The sequence below is a fragment of the Rutidosis leptorrhynchoides genome, chromosome 4 (assembly GCF_046630445.1).
Source record: "Rutidosis leptorrhynchoides isolate AG116_Rl617_1_P2 chromosome 4, CSIRO_AGI_Rlap_v1, whole genome shotgun sequence".
In the NCBI taxonomy this organism is placed as follows: domain Eukaryota; kingdom Viridiplantae; phylum Streptophyta; class Magnoliopsida; order Asterales; family Asteraceae; genus Rutidosis; species Rutidosis leptorrhynchoides.
In genome coordinates, this window is record NC_092336.1 from 148,137,562 (window position 1) to 148,154,213 (window position 16,652).

Consider the following 16,652-nt stretch of genomic DNA (forward strand, 5'->3'; position numbering starts at 1 on the left):
GGTTTTGGATTAAAGGAAAGGTTGTAGACTTATAGTCCAAGTGAAAGCTCCCGACCCCCGCTTCTGGTCATCTCTTGACTTACTTGATAGCACCGAGGTTTGGATAAAGTTGTACAACATCTAAACATGATTATGGTGGACATACAAACATGTTTAACAACTCAACAACTCATAAGTTTACTTATGAACGTTTCTACTAGACGATTGAACAAACTAATAACCTAACTCATATCTCTATGTTGAGATCCTGTTCATTTACTTGTGTTCATTATTTTTGTGGAATAACTTCATCGTTTTATTAAGGTGAACTTCATAGTCCCGCTTTTTACTATTTCGTAATTGTTTTACAAACTTGAGGGTGAGACACATGATTGCTTTTAAACTGTTTTACATTTTAGACACAAGTACTCAAACTTAACTATGCTGCCATGCTATGTTTCATGCTAAATCCCTGCCATAATATCATTAGTTGCTACATTAAAATGCAAGCTTAATTATTGAGAGTATGCCTATTGAGACTAACGTCTCTATTCAATTGACCGCTGGTCAATGGATACATAATAATGATTTAACAACACGAACATATGAAGTGTCATGGGGTAAACTTTGTTTAGTCTCGATATCATACACCACAGCATTACTTTCGAATCGATATGTCTATAACAATATGCTTTTAAACTAAATCTTGTGGTCTAAAAATTTGGTTACTATTGATAAGTCTATGAACTTCACCAACCTTTTGGTTGACACTTTTAAGCATATTTTGTCTCAGGTGACAACTAGCTTGTATGCTACTTTGATGATTGATTGCTGCGTGCATGGAGTCCATAATTCATTTTATCTTTATTTAAACATTTTCATTTACATTTCATTTATGATGTAAAACAATATTTATTTTCCGCTGCAATACAAATAATGTTTTTATAAAACGTTTCATTTAGAGTCGTTCTCGTTATTATACTTGTGTTATGGTATTGGTTAGTCACATTTACCCCTAGTCCCATTTGAAGGTGTGACAATCGGTATATTATTTATTCATATTCATTATACATTATATACATCATGATATATCAGTATTATATACATTTATACATTACATTATTATTATATACATTATACACAAGTCGGTTATCAGAGAATCATAAATCACATATATTTATATATTCACAATCTATCAAAACAACCATTTAAAACCTAATTCAAAGTAAAATGTATAGACGGCCCCAAAATTGATGCACTGAATATAGAAAAATAAACATACAGAATGAATAAAATAGTCATCCAACAAAGGTATATAAGTTATTTTTTTGAAAGGCTAATATTATTAATCACCAAAACGCCAAGAAATATACAAAAACGCCTTAGATCACAAGGAGTAGATCCGAAAAAATTTAAACAAAAAAAGCAAAAACCCCAAGGACTGAATAGCAAACTTCAAAACGATCGCCACTATGCTTTCTCGACAATGATGCTTCTTGGATCCCTGATCCACTCCTTTATGTCGTGATGCGTCTTCTTGCACCTATTTACAATCGATTTATACGATAACACCTTTATATGGGCTACCATATCTTCTTTTAACACTTCTATTTTCTCCTTTGGGCTGTGAACCAATTTGTTTCACCAATACCATAAGCACCATAGAGTAACGTACCTTGAATCCAAACAAAATAAGGTGAGCTGCTCCGTTTGCTGCTGGAAATTCCCAGCGCTTATTGCATTTGAGATATCATTAGGAGGTGCTGCAGACAAGTTCCAACAATTTAAAATTCCTCTCCAAACCGTTGCGGATAATCTACAATTGGTGAAGAGATGCTCACTCGAATCTTCATATGATAAGCACAGAGAACAAAGGGATGAATCAAATGTAACTTCCCCGTTCAATTAGTTTATCTCTAGTCGGTAAACCATTCAACACCAACCTTGTAACGACCCTACTTTTTTCGTTATCTTTTCTCGTTAAATATTTAACTATCGTTAACTGGTATCCTTGTCATGTCATTTTTATATGACTTGAAAATACTCTATATAAATTAAATAATATTCTTATATTTTATTTCAAGAATTATTATTCTTTTCGAGTAATTTAAATCGCGTAACATTATTTTTCTCGACTAGCATCCGTTTAATTTTTCGGGCCAACTTGAAAGTCCAAATAATAAAAATCGTTGATGAGTGGGCCCATCTGAGGCCATTTGGCCGAACCCCACTCCCTTAGCCCACAAGTTATCCATTTTCTTTTAATTTGTATGTTTAGCCCAAGTTTAAGTTAAATTTTTAGATAATAATAATTATAAATAACATTTATTTAAAAATATATATATATAGAACTAGGTTTTGAGCCCGTGTGTTGCACGGCTACTGAAAAATGATGTGAAAATTAGTTTTATTTAAGGAGTTGTAGTAGTGAAAGACTATAAATTACTAAGAAACATTATAATATAAGAAAATCAGCTACCATTATATTTATGATACTTCCAATTATTGTAATGGTTCAACATAACCAGAAGTCGACTCTTTCAAAACATCAATCTTCTTCACGTAATGCTCTGAGCTTTTCAATTGTAAGACTCTTCAAGTTTTCCTTCATATCAGCTTTGTCGCACCCAGTAACAATTATAAGCCCTGATTTATAATTATTTAATCCCTAATTGAAAACCCTAAGCTGACAACATGGTCCAACCCATAATGTCAACCCTATGTTGACAACATGGTCCAACCCATGCCAAGAAAGTGACTTTAGGGCTTAACCTCATACGTCGCCAATATAGGAATAAAATCTAAAAAATAAAAAAGGTCTACAATTATCTTTATATATTATGCACTTGAGAACATTACCTAAATGGTACCTAAATGGAGCCAAATGAATGCTATCTACAATTCCATAGCTGTAAAGATTGATTAATGAAAATTAACATAGATATAGTAAGTGAGCATAAGTCATTTGCACATATTTGAAAAATTCAAATTAGTTTCAACATCCTATATATTTATACCCATTAAATTACCATGTGTGATCATAGCAATACTTAGACCCTGAAATATCAAATGAATACAACAAACTAAAGTTGTTGTAAGCAGTAAGCTTTATGCAATATTACAGATAAACAGGCTCATAAAAAAGATATTAATAAGCTAAAATTTGACTATGACTACAACATTTGAAACGCAAATCGGGCCAAATATATAATACACTATTTGACATCAGTTCTGAACCTCACCAATTTGATCAGCAGCAAATAACATCATCTTGTTTGTATTAGAATATTATAAGTCTCTGGTTATATGTCAAAAAATCAAATGACCATTTCTATTGTAAATTTGGAATTTGAGGTTTTTTTTTACATTCAAATATGCAAGTTGGTCAAACGTTGTGCTGAATTATGATAACAAAACAACCAACCTTTATAAACATTAGTTCATATTTACACAAAATTAATAAATTAGAAACACAACTGATCAAATGTTCAACACATTTAAGGTCGCCTTTAAATAATTATATTTTGGACGTGTAGCACCACGTGATGATGTGGCAATGTGATGATGTAAGTCGCTATGTATATTCCAAAACAAATTATAACCTTTCGACCGAGATTATTAAATTCGAATGGAATTGAAATTGATAAATAATCGATAATCTATATTTGCATAATTAGAAACGAATCACTGATAAGTTGATAAATAATGATAATTTCAACATCTTTATATAATTATATAAAAAACTTTTAATTAGTAAATTCAAATAAGCATAAGTTGAACAATAATTTTAAAATCAATCAATTGAACAATGGTAGAAAAAATTGAAAATCTTTTAGGGCTTGAAATCGTTCTACGCGTTTTTCGGGATGGAGATAAGATCGTCGATTTAGAAGATACATGCTTGTTTCATTGGATATTAAATCATCATTTGATTCTTCCTTATTCTTTGATTACATCCTTTGATTCTTCTTTATTCTTTAATCAAATCCTTTCATAATTTCTTGTGAATTTTGGCAACGTTAAGTTAGGGTTAGATTGGGGTTATAGCGATTTGTTAAAATGGAAGAGATTAAATTCGTGAAAAAGGATGAGGTAGATTTGTTTACTTTATTTATTTTTTCTTATTTAATTTGTATTAAAATTGATTAATGTATATTTTCAAATTAACGTTTTTTCTAATTTATATATTTAGTTAACTCATTAATATTTAATATATTATTTATAAAGTCAAAAATATTGAGGATGTGACATGTAAAATACACTTGGCATGATATGAGATTAATATGGAGCTAATGACAACTATGCAAATTAAATCTCTCTTTTATATAGATAGATAGATACTCCATTCCCATCCCATATTCTCGGCCAAAAAGTATTCAAGAGATACATCCCCCATATATATATATTTTGCAAGTATTTATTTTGTGATCTTATCCCATTTAACGATTTAATCCAAACCTAAATTACATTTTTCTCTTCTCATGCCCAATAACACCCACCACCATTTCATCATCATCGATTATCATAATCCTTCATCTCTATTCAAGTTAAAACGTATATTGTGTTCCTCGCGATTCGATCTACGTTCCTATCCGTCTCGATTCTTGATTTGGATATTTCTAAAAACCCTAACTTTTCAATTCTTGATTATTTATATGTTATTATGCATGAATAATAGTTACCATTGTTTGCGTATGATTGTGGCATTGTTAGAATTAATTAATTTTGGTTTAATAAAATTTGGACAGAATTTAAATCAGTACTTTCGGGATGCGTGCGACCCGATGTTCAAATTTATGGGTTCGCGAGTGCGTGCGCATCGAAAAATTAATAAGTTTGTACTCTTGATTCATGTCGTTTGCAATTTTTATGAATTAGTTATGATTTTTCAAATTTTATAAAAATAAATTTTCTTATTATAATGCTGATGCAGAAAATGAACTTTCGTCGAAATCGTGTCGATCACCATGGTCATTTAAACGCTGTAAAAATCGTCAAATAAATCATGAAGTATCTTGATAGCAAGGGGAAGCTTTTGGTTCTTCTCGTTTGTCAAACCGAGTTCCGAGTGTTGTTTTAAAAATTGTCAAATTAAGTCACCTAAGCGCACTTGTACATTTTTCTGAAATGCTGAAAATCAGAAACTTAAAATGTCAAAATCTTTTCAATCGTCGAGGTCATTTGAATATGAATTAGGTGCTGAAATTAATCATGTTGTAACTTTGTGGTAAGGAGAGGCTCTCGGCTTTTCCCGTTCGTCAATCCAAGGTCTGTGAATTTTTATAAAAATAATCAAAGTAACTTGTTCATATTTATACTTTTTCTGAAAAGCTGAAACAAAATCATTGAAATGTCAAAACGGCATCGGTTGTCACGAGTTTCTCAAATCGATTTGGCTCCTGAAAATTTTTGTGTAGTGTCTGTGGTAAAAAGTAGCTCTGGGTATTGGCCGTTTGTCAGGTGAAGTCCCACTGATTTTTATAAAAATTCCCAACAGCTTGGTCTAACCATCAACAACGCTAAAAAATAAAGATTAGTGGTAAATATACAAGTTTACACGTTTTAATATCGCTAAGATTCACAAGTTTGTGATTTACGCATATCAAAATAAAATTAACAAGATTTTTACTTACTTGAAACGATAATGCCTTCTCAAGCTCTTTGACGACTTCTTTCATTGTTGGACGTTTGTCTTGAATTTCAACCAAACCCCACAATGCAATTTTCACAAATGTATGTATAGAATCTTTGTTGGGTCCTTCATTTATGATCATATTGTTGTCATCACGTTCTTCTCTAATTACATGCTCTATCATTTCCATTATTTTTCCCTCGCGGAAGCATCGGTGTGCTACATATGGTAGCCCGAGTTTACTCTCCTGAGGTAAACTTGATCGGTGGCTAACCTTTCACATAAAATTTCGAACAAAATTACTACGAAAGAATAAACATCCGACGCTCCTGTTAACTTACCACGCTCTAGATATTCTCGATCCGTAAAATTTACAGTGCCATGAAGTAAACCGAGACAATGAGCATCTTGGTTCGCAGTAAGGAAGACCGATTTCTCAAAGTAAAAAATCTTTGCTCGATAATTCTCATCTAAGGCAATCAAGAGTGTAGAGAAATCACGGTTTATCACCGTCTTTTGGTCTTCCATCTCATAATGTAGGTACTGCAATCCATATGCAACATCAAGACATATTTTCAAACGTTTTTCCCATGTAAGAACAAATTTGTCTTTGTAGTTTGCCATATAATAATAAAGTTGCCAATTAGAAGCATCCTCAACAATAAGTATCCTCTTGAGATCTTCATTACAATATCCAAGTAGAGTGACTATGTTGTGATGCTTACAACTAGAAAGTATTTCAAATTCGGTAAGGAATATATCTTCTCCTGCCCCATGGAGTAGGCGTTTTATAAGGACAGTGCTGCGTCTTTTGGGACTTTCACTTTTATTCTTGTCTTCTACTGAGACAAGATTTTCTTTATCCCAATGTTCAATTTCTGCTCTATATATCTCATAGTACGTGGTCCAGAAGTATGGGCGAGAAAACTTATCGGTTTCCAACTTTATATCATCGAGCCTAATCTTCAAGTGACTGAGTTGAGATGTCAAGTCTTCCAAGCTCGGTCTCTGCAATACGGAGGATTAAATTTAAGGCTTTTACTTGAAAATAAATTTTGGTCAGAAACAACTCATAAAATAACATGTATGATTAATGGTTGATTAATAGTTTAATACTTTGATAGTTTGAATTTGTGTCTAATAATTGACCAAAAATTTATGGGTATGGGTAGTTGGACTTGGTCAATTAGTAGAGTAGATGGGTGTGACGTTGAGTTGGTTAGCAACTGATTAAACGTACATGGGCGTCCATGACTCACATATTTTTATTAGAAGCTTATTTACTGCTTATACATAAGTCCTAGTAGTAGTGGTAGTAGTTGCAAGGTAGGCTCTTGTTCGTGAAAATAGACTAACCGGTGGAGGTATAAGAAGATGGAAAAACGTGTCTGGCTTGTTTTCTTGGATCGTGTAAAAGGTGTTGGTTTATTTTGGCTAGTAGAAGATATGTTTATCCCACATTGGTGGGAGGAAGATGTGAGGGGTGAGTGACTTGGTTATATAAGAGGGGCCAAGTCTTCATTCCAAATCGCACCAATCAATACACTCTAAGTATTTGATTATTTCTTTCTTTCTTACCCTTGTTTGAGAGTTGTATTAGTTAAATATTTTGGAGAGTGTAGTTGGCTTAAGAGAGTCGTCTATATCATTGTAACAATTTGTGATATAGTGTATTTCTCTCTTTGGGGGCCGGTGGTTTTTCTCCTGTTTTGGAGTTTCCACGTTAAATCTTGTGTTGTGTATTGTTCTTATTTCTTTACTATTATTGTTGGGCTGGGTGGTGGGAATTAGTGAGGCCGTAATTTCCCAACAACTGGTATCAGAGCATCAGGTTTGACGGGGGTCTCGGTTATAGGAGTCGGAGTATGCTCTGTGGTTGCCACGGGAGTGGATCGTCCACATCAGAAACGAGTTCTATTGATCGTATAGGGTATCTGGTTAGACAATATTTTTTCTGATTCGTAGTAATAGTTGGATTTGTTAGTGGCCTAGTTGTGGATTTCCGATTTAAAGGGTCCTGGCTACCTGCTACATCTTTTGGCTATTCGAAACGTGAGCAAAATCAGAGAAAGTGTTGTTTATAGGATACGGATACGATGTCGAAGTTCAGTCCAATGAGGTTTGATGTAGAGAAATTTGATGGGAGGATCAATTTTGGCTTGTGGCAGGTTCAAGTCAAGGATGTGTTGATTCAATCCGGTTTACACAAGGCTTTGAAGGGTAAACCCACCCTTGTTCCTGGCAGTGATTCTAGCAGTAAGTTCGATGAAGAAGAATGGGATGATATGGATTTGAGGGCAGCAAGTGCGATTCGTTTGTGTCTTGCAAAGAACGTGCTTGCAAATGTGCACGGGTTATCAACGGCAAAGGAGCTTTGGGTTAAACTAGAGCAGTTGTACCAGGGCAAGGGCATCTCAAATCGGTTGTGTCTTAAAGAACAATTTCATACTTTGCGTATGGATGGGGGTTCAAAGATTTCAGATCATCTGAGTATTCTTAATGGTATTGTTTCGGAACTGGAGGCTATTGGAGTTAAAATGGAAGATGAAGATAAAGCTTTGAGGCTGATATTATCTTTGTCATCGTTCTATGAGCACATGAAACCTATTTTGATGTATGGGAAAGAAACTCTGAAGTTTGAAGACGTTACTAGCAAGCTCCTATCCGAGGAGAAAAGATTGGAAGGTAACGGAGTCTCGTCATCAGAAGCTACGGTACTGTTGTGTTCGGATAAGCAGAAGAGAAACTCTAGAAAGAATCTGGTATGCTGGAAGTGCGGGAAAACTGGGCATGTAAGGGTTAATTGTCCAGGTGGAGCTAATTCGGCAAATGGCTCCAAAGGCGCTAATGATGTCTCCGTTGTTACGGAGAGTGACGAATTCCTCTGAAGTCACGTCATCCTCACGGTGTGTCCGCGCCACCATGGAAAGGGATATTCGTTAGCGGTTTCACAAATTGTACATGGGCATTGGTTTGGCGTTGATGCAAGGTGTGTGGTGGAAACTGATGTTGTAGCTGATGAAACTTCCAGGGAAAGCCAAACAGGAAGTTGCACCATAAAGTTTCAGCTGGTTGTTCAACAACATGTGCCGAGGTGAAATGCTTGGAATGTGATATTCTAAGTGCTATACTCTTAATGGTGGAGTATGATAATTCTTGTTAAGAGTTATGATTGTCTGTGATGACAATGATTGTCAGTTTAGACAATGTTCGGTAAAGATGTAAGTTTTGTCTCTTGGGAGATAATGTCAACGGCATGAAGATGAGGATCTTGAAGTTGTCGTAGAGGAAGCGTCTACATCGGTTATCCTTGCAATGTGGAAACATGGTTATCTTCTTCTATCCAAAAGGTGGAGATTTGTTGGTTTATTTTGACTAGTAGAAGATATGTTTATCCCACATTGGTGGGAGGAAGATGTGAGGGGTGAGTGACTTGGTTATATAAGAGGGGCTAAGTCTTCATTCCAAATCACACCAATCAATACACTCTAAGTATTTGATTATTTCTTTCTTTCTTACCCTTGTTTGAGAGTTGTATTAGTTAAATATTTTGGAGAGTGTAGTTGGCTTAAGAGAGTCGTCTATATCATTGTAACAATTTGTGATATAGTGTATTTCTCTCTTTGGGGGCCGGTGGTTTTTCTCCTGTTTTGGAGTTTCCACGTTAAATCTTGTGTTGTGTATTGTTCTTATTTCTTTACTATTATTGTTGGGCTGGGTGGTGGGAATTAGTGAGGCCGTAATTTCCCAACAAGGCTCTCGGAACAATTTTTGATTGGGACAGCTTAAAGCTATCATATCAAACGGGGAGTTGTCAAAAGGGAGGGTAAAAGGCCGTTGGTAGATTGAAGGCATATAAAAGGAATCGAGAAACTAAAAGGAATTCCAGGTGGTTTATTGCAGGTTAGTCAAGAAAATCACACGGTTGTCTAATTTGTACTTAACATTCAACATTAACATCATCAAACGTATGAATTATAGTATTTTCATTCAATAAGCATTTTCAACCTGAGATTTCAGCCCGAATTATCTTGTTGATGGAGAAACTCAGGAAGATTTGGTGAATCAAGATTATCAATGGCTTTTGGGTTATGATTTGGTATTTTAAGTTTTGAATTACAATTTTGGAGATATGAATTAAGATGATTAACAAATCAGATTATTTTGATAGTCAAGTATTCAAATTGATTGTAGAGTCTTCATGTAATGAATAGATTTTAATTGCAGAAATATTTTGATGATTGAATTGGATCTAATTGAATCACATAAATCATAACATGTCTCTGATACCTCAAGAACATATCAAATGGACATAACTTTAATATTTAATAGAGTAAATTATACCATTACTTTTTATGGTTTATGTAAACTTATATCAATAGTCCTTATTTGAAATCAAACGGGTTATCTTTCACTCTCCATCAAACACTTGAGTGTTGTCCTAACGAAAACTGTTACAATAGCCCGTTAAATATTACATGTGCAAGTCACGTAAGCGCATATTAGTCATTTGATATTTAGTTTCAAAGTTCTATATTCTTTAGGTAAATATTTTAGTTTAAACCATTTAATATAATAATAAATTAATAATATATATGTATATATACACGCTATGGGTATAATTATTATATTGTAATTAATTGATAATTATAATTATATTATAAATAGACACAGACATAAGTTATTTCACGTGTATTGACTTTCGAAGTCCTCAGGTTTTTGGATTTTCATCACCGTAAGGTTTTCAACCTAACTCCTTATTTCATATTTTCGTATCTCGATTTTGATTTATCCAATATGAGCTAGCACGTGAGCTGCACGAGATCAAACAGTCACGTGTTGTGCACGTGGTGGTTGTTTAAAAGTCAAGCCTTCAGCTCAGCTAATGGACAACGGGTTTTCCCGCTCAAATGCCGTTACCTGTTTGCGATCAATTCTTGTTAAATAGGTGTTAGAAGTTCAATTATTTTTTTCAGTTTTTCGATTGTAACAACTTTCTTTCTATTCTATGATTCTCATTTTCTTGTAATTCGTTGAATACAAGTTTTCCCCAATTATACTTCGAAACTTTTCTTGTTCATAGCTTCCAGGTTAATTGTGGAGTTCAATACAGTTTTGTTAATCCAAGTTGAACTGTTGTATCAGTGGTATCAGAGCAGAACGTTCCTGTATCCTAATTCTGAACCGTACAATCTTGGTGACATCAACAAGAAATGGTGTAATCGAAGAAGATAACTCAATTGAATCGCTAAGATCTACTATTGACTCGATGGATTGCAATATGTTAGCTTCGCAAACACATATGAATGAACGTATTTCAAGTTTATTCCTCCAACACCAACATTTTCAATCCGAATTGTAGAAAATGAAATCAGGTGAAGGTGGCAGTACATAACAACTAACTAGGTTTACAAAAATCGAATTTTCAAAATTCGATGTTGAAGATGTGAAAGGATGGATCTATAGAAGTAAGAAAATTGTTTGCAACAGATCGAATAGAAGATGAGGAAAAAGTATGGGTGACATCAATTCACATGACTGGTAAAGCCCTAAATTGGCATCAACAATTCATTAAATTGAATGGTGAAGATGTAGATTGAGAAGTATATGAAGCTGCATTTCAGAAAAGATTCGGATCTAGCATTGAAGATCCACTTTCAAAATTAAAGAATCTGAAGTAAACATGTTCGGTGGTTGAATATCATGACAGGTTTGAATACTTGTTAAATAAATTGGATATCAGTGAAAAGCATGCAGTAAGTTGTTCTTAGGGGATTAAAAAGAGATATTGAATTGGTTGTACATATGTTTAAACCAAAATCTTTGGAAGATGCTTTCAGCTTGGCTAAACTTCAAGAAGATATGTCTTCTGTTTCTATTAAGAGATATACTGCCATCCTACCTAACTAAAACAAGAATACATACACTTACACACCAAAAACAGTTTACAATAACCCTAATTTGCCAAAACCTGCAACTGTGAACAATCAACTCACCATAACCAATACACCTTATAACCATAGTCAGGCCAATAATGTGGTTTGAAGAAGGTTGACGCGGAAAGAGATTGAAGAAAAGAGAGCCAAGGGTCAATGTTTCTATTGTGAGCAGAAGTATTCACCAGGTCACAAATGTCCTGGCCAAATATTCTCATTAGAAGTAATAGCTGAAGAAAATTCTGAAGAACAAATAGTAAACGAGGAATTCAGAGAGGAGGAACTATAAATTGAAATGGAAGATATACAAAATGTAAGCTTACCTCATATATCACTTAATGCTTTGACTGGAACTAGTGCATATCAAACCATGAGGATTAAAGGTCAAGTGAAAAAATATGCAGTGCAGATCTTAATTGAGTCTGGCGGTACCCATAAGTTTTTAGACATTGCAATGGAAAAAAAATTGGGCTGCAAAATCAACAACATTGCACCACTAGCAGTGTTTGTTCCTGGTGGCAACAAAACCCTAAGTGCTTACCAATGTTCTAATTTCAAATGGCAATTAAATGGTGAAACTTTTCAAGGGGATATCATGTCATTGCAGTTTGGTGGGTGTGATATGATGTTGAAAATTTAATGGTTAGAAACATTGAGAGACATTATTTGAAATTTTGAAAAATTGAAGATGACCTTGAAATACAATAGCAAGAAGATAGAATTAAGAGGACAAATGTCAACTGCAACCTTGGTAGATGGAAGGAAAATGTCAAAAGCAATGCAACAACCATAAGTCCAATTAAATGTCATGTGTTTGTATGTCTACCCAATTAATTTATGCCAGATGTAGGGTGAGCAGATTAATAGTCAAATAAAGGGTAAACAAATGGACCCAAGTTTGAAGCAATTGCTTAATGAATATAAAGATGTGTTTGAAGTGCCAAAGTCATCACCACCAAAGAGAAGTTGTGACCACAAGATTGTGTCAAAAGAAGGCACAAAACCGATAAAAATTAGGTCATACAAACATCCACCTTCACAAAAAGATGATGTGGAAGCAATGGTTAAAGAACTTTTGGAGAGTGAGTCATTAGACCAAGCCAAAGCCCCTTTTCATATCCAATTTTAATGTTCAAGAAAAATGATGGATCTTGGAGGATATGCGTGGATTATAGGGAGTTAATGTAGGATCGATTTAGGTCCACCAACATGTCATGCATATAAGCTCATGAGTCCCTCTTTTCTATAAAACCAATTGCTGATAGAGAGAGGTTCCCAAGTGCCTTATATGCATACATACTTTTCTTTCTACCTTCTATGTGGGACACCCTAACCAATTAGCTCCAACAATCACCCCCTTAATCGGCTTGCTCATGCACTCGTATCATATAACATGGCTTTCTATCCCGGACCCATTCATTTACATCTCGACTTTTCCCAGACATCGGACCTCTTCCCCTGGTCACGTCCACAGTCACCCCCGATATGAACCGCCGTTGCCACAATGATTACACCCGTGCCACTAGCTCTGATACCATTTGTATGATCGATTTAGGTCCACCAACATGCCATGTATATAAGATCATGAGTTCCTCTTTTCTCTAAAACCAATTGGTGATAGAGAAAGGTTCCCAAGTGCCTTATATTCATACATATTTTTCTTTCTACTTTCTATGTGGGACACCCTAACCCATTAGCTCTAACAGTTAAATGCTAAAACCATCAAAGATAGGTTCCCTATAGCTATAATAGAGGAGTTAATTGATTAACTCAATGGGTCAAAGGTGTTCACCAAGCTGGATTTTAGGGCAGGCTACCACCAAATCAAAATGTGTGATGAAGACATAGCAAAAACTGCTTTTAGGACACATGGTGGCCATTATGAATTCTTGGTAATGCCCTTTGGTCTTACTAATGCTCCTTCAACTTTTCAAGCTTTAGTGAATGATATTTTTAGGCCATTTCTGAGAAGATTCACTTTGATATTTTTTGATGATATCCTAGTGTATAGTCCAAGTATAGAAACCCATATTCAACACTTATAGCAGGTGTTCGAAGTTATGTGGCAATATACACTGTTTACCAAGGAATCAAAATGTGTATTTGCAACTAATAAGGTGAAATATTTAGGACATGTTATATCAGCACAAGGGGTTGCTACTGATCCATCTAAGGTGATAGCTATTGTTGAATGGCCATTACCTAAAACATTGAAGCAGCTGCGTGGGTTTCTAGGGCTAACTGCATACTATAGAAGGTTTATCAAAGGATATGCAATATTTAGTCAACCTTTGACTAGGTTACTAAGCAAAGATTCTTTCAAGTGAGATGATGAAGAAACTACAACCTTCAATAATCTGAAACAACAAATGCAACGATCTCTAGTGTTGTCATTACCAGATATTACAAAAGAATTTGTGATTGAGACTGATGCTTCAAGAATATGAATTGGAGCAGTTTTGCAGCAACAAGGGCATCCAATAGCATTTTTGAGCAAGACTTAATCCCCAAAGCATCAAACTTTATCAACTTATGAAATATAATTCCTAGCAATCATAAATGCACTTGACAAGTGGAGGGGATACCTGCTTGATAGGTACTTTAAGATTGTTAATGATCATGTGAGTTTGAAGTACCTGTCACATCAAAGATTATCCACACCAACCCAGTTGAAATGGCTTTCAAAGTTGATTGGCTTTAATTATGAGATTAACTATAAAACGGGCAGTGATAATGGGGTAACAAATGCAATATCAAGAGTGGCAGGCAGCAGGCACCCTTACTTTGTATCAAATTATTGATACTTCAGTCACTAATGACATATATGAAAAGGTTTGTCATTATTCTGGAAAGTGTGCAAGAGTGCAACAGTTAGACCCAAAATATCACCATTATTCTATTGATGATGGCAAGTTGTACACGGCAAGGGTGCAATAGTTAGACCCAAAATATCACCATATTCTGTTGATGATGGCAAGTTGTAAAGAAAGGGTAAACTAGTGGTGGGATTAGATGAGCCATCGAGATTGAGTATTATAAAACACTTCCATGATGATGCTAATGGTGGACACTCATGTGTATCATCAACTGTTCAGAAGGTTACTACTTGTTTTTATTGGAAAAAGATGAAAAGTCATGTCAAGCAGTATGTTAGAGAATGTCAAGCTTGTCAAAGTTTCAAATCAGACTTAAGTCCTTACCCTAGACTATTGCATCCTTTGCCGATTCCAACAAGAGTTTGGATAGATATTACAATGGACTTCATTGAAGGGCTATCAAATTCCAATGGTAAGTCTGTAATCTTTGTGGTGGTTGACAGGTGCCATTTCATGACTTTGAGTCATCCATTTAAAGCTGCAACCGTGGCTCTGTATTTCTTAAACAATGTGTACAAACTACATGGACTGCCAGAAAGAATTATAAGTGACAGGGATAAAATCTTTTTAAGTACTTTTTGGAAAGAAATGTTCAAAATGCTTAAGGTCACTCTGCAATTATCCACAACCTATCACCCTCAAACAGATGGAAAAACTGAAGTGGTCAATCGTTGCTTGGGATGTTATTTGAGATGCATGACATCTGACAAGCCAAAGGAATGGTCAAAATGGTTAAGTCTTGCTGAGTATCAGTACAATACTAACTTTCATACTTACATTCATTCAACTTCTTATGAGGTATTGTATGGATAGCCACCACCTACTCCAATCATCTATCACAGTGGTGAAAGTAGGGTGGACTTGGTAGATAGATCATTGTCTGCAAGAGAAGCTGTTATTACAGTTTTAAAGTTTCACTTGAAAAGAGCTCAGGACAGAATGAGGAGTTTGGCAGACTCAAAAAGAACAGATAGGGAGTTGGCATTGCATTCATGGGTCTATGTCAAATTACAGCCACATCGGCAGGTCACTCTCAGGTCTGGTAAATACCGGTAAATACAGCTAATTGTCTACAAAATATTATGGTCCATTCCAGATAATTGAGAAGATTGGTCAAGTTGCTTATAAGCTAGAGCTGCCGAGTACCAGTCAAATCCAACTAGTTTTTCATTTGTCACAATTGAAAGATTATAAAGGAGGTCCAATCACTACAATGGGAACTTTACCAGCAGTGGATGGACAAGGGGTTATTACACCGGTACCAACTAAAATTTTGGATCGAAAATTACAGAAGAAGCATAATCGACCGGTGGTGTATGGGTTAATTCAATGGCAGCGAGGATCGATTGAAGATGTAATGTGGGTACCTTTGGCAGAATAGTGTGATGACCCGGAAATTTCTGACCAAATTTAAACTCAATCTTTATATGATTTCGATACGATAAGCAAAGTCTATTATCATGAATCTCAAAAATTATTGAACTATTTCAAACATTCATTTGACCTTTGACTATTTCCAACGATTCACGAACAATTATTGGTAAATAAATATGTATATATTATATAAATATAAATATAAGAATATATATATATATATATATATATATATATATATATATATATATATATATATATATATATATATATATATATATATATATATATAATATTTTGATTTAATAAAGTATACTTTAATTAATTAAAATTTAAAATGTAAAATAATAATTAGAATAATTAAAGTTACTGTTATAATAAATATATACGTTACTATGAATCTATATATGATTTCTATTAAATATATATATAGAATATATAAATATTAACTATTTAACAAATGTTGTCTTATAATATAATAATACATAAATAATAAATGGTATTATATTAAATTTAATTACAAGTTCGAATATAATTGTTATATATTAATATATTGATCATTACCTTTATAATTGTTATTATTGATATTAATGTTTGTATTATTAATATTATCAATTCTAATATATATAAATATGTAAAATTCGATACGTAAAAGTATTATTAATATTATTGTTATTAACATTATTATGTCTATTATTCTATATTATTACTTATTAATATTATTTATTAATTTTATAAATTCACTGGTTAAGAATTAAGTAATATTATTTAAAAACATTTTATCATAAATATTAACATATCATTACATTTAACATATTTAATAATTATTAATATTAACTATAATTCATATAAAAA

At 33.8% G+C, this 16,652-nt stretch overlaps 1 protein-coding gene across 1 annotated transcript; it reads left to right on the forward strand.

Annotated features, from left to right (window-relative positions):
• The first annotated feature begins 12,433 nt into the window (after positions 1–12,433).
• On the forward strand, positions 12,434–15,804 carry LOC139841119 (uncharacterized). The gene is made up of 6 exons (XM_071831352.1): positions 12,434–12,629; positions 13,678–13,870; positions 14,144–14,285; positions 14,538–15,086; positions 15,237–15,449; positions 15,520–15,804. The coding sequence occupies exons 1-6, from the start codon at positions 12,434–12,436 to the stop codon at positions 15,802–15,804; spliced, it is 1,578 nt and encodes a 525-aa protein (XP_071687453.1).
• Positions 15,805–16,652: the final 848 nt, after the last annotated feature.

Coding starts and splice junctions, on each gene's coding strand:
- LOC139841119 (XM_071831352.1), top strand. CDS start 12,434: ATGGACCCAAGTTTGAAGCAATTGCTTAATGAATATAAAGATGTGTTT. Junction 13,871..14,143: donor CTAAGCAAAGATTCTTTCAA/GTGAGATGATGA, acceptor CCTGCTTGATAG/GTACTTTAAGATTGTTAATG. Junction 15,450..15,519: donor AATTACAGCCACATCGGCAG/GTCACTCTCAGG, acceptor GGTCCATTCCAG/ATAATTGAGAAGATTGGTCA.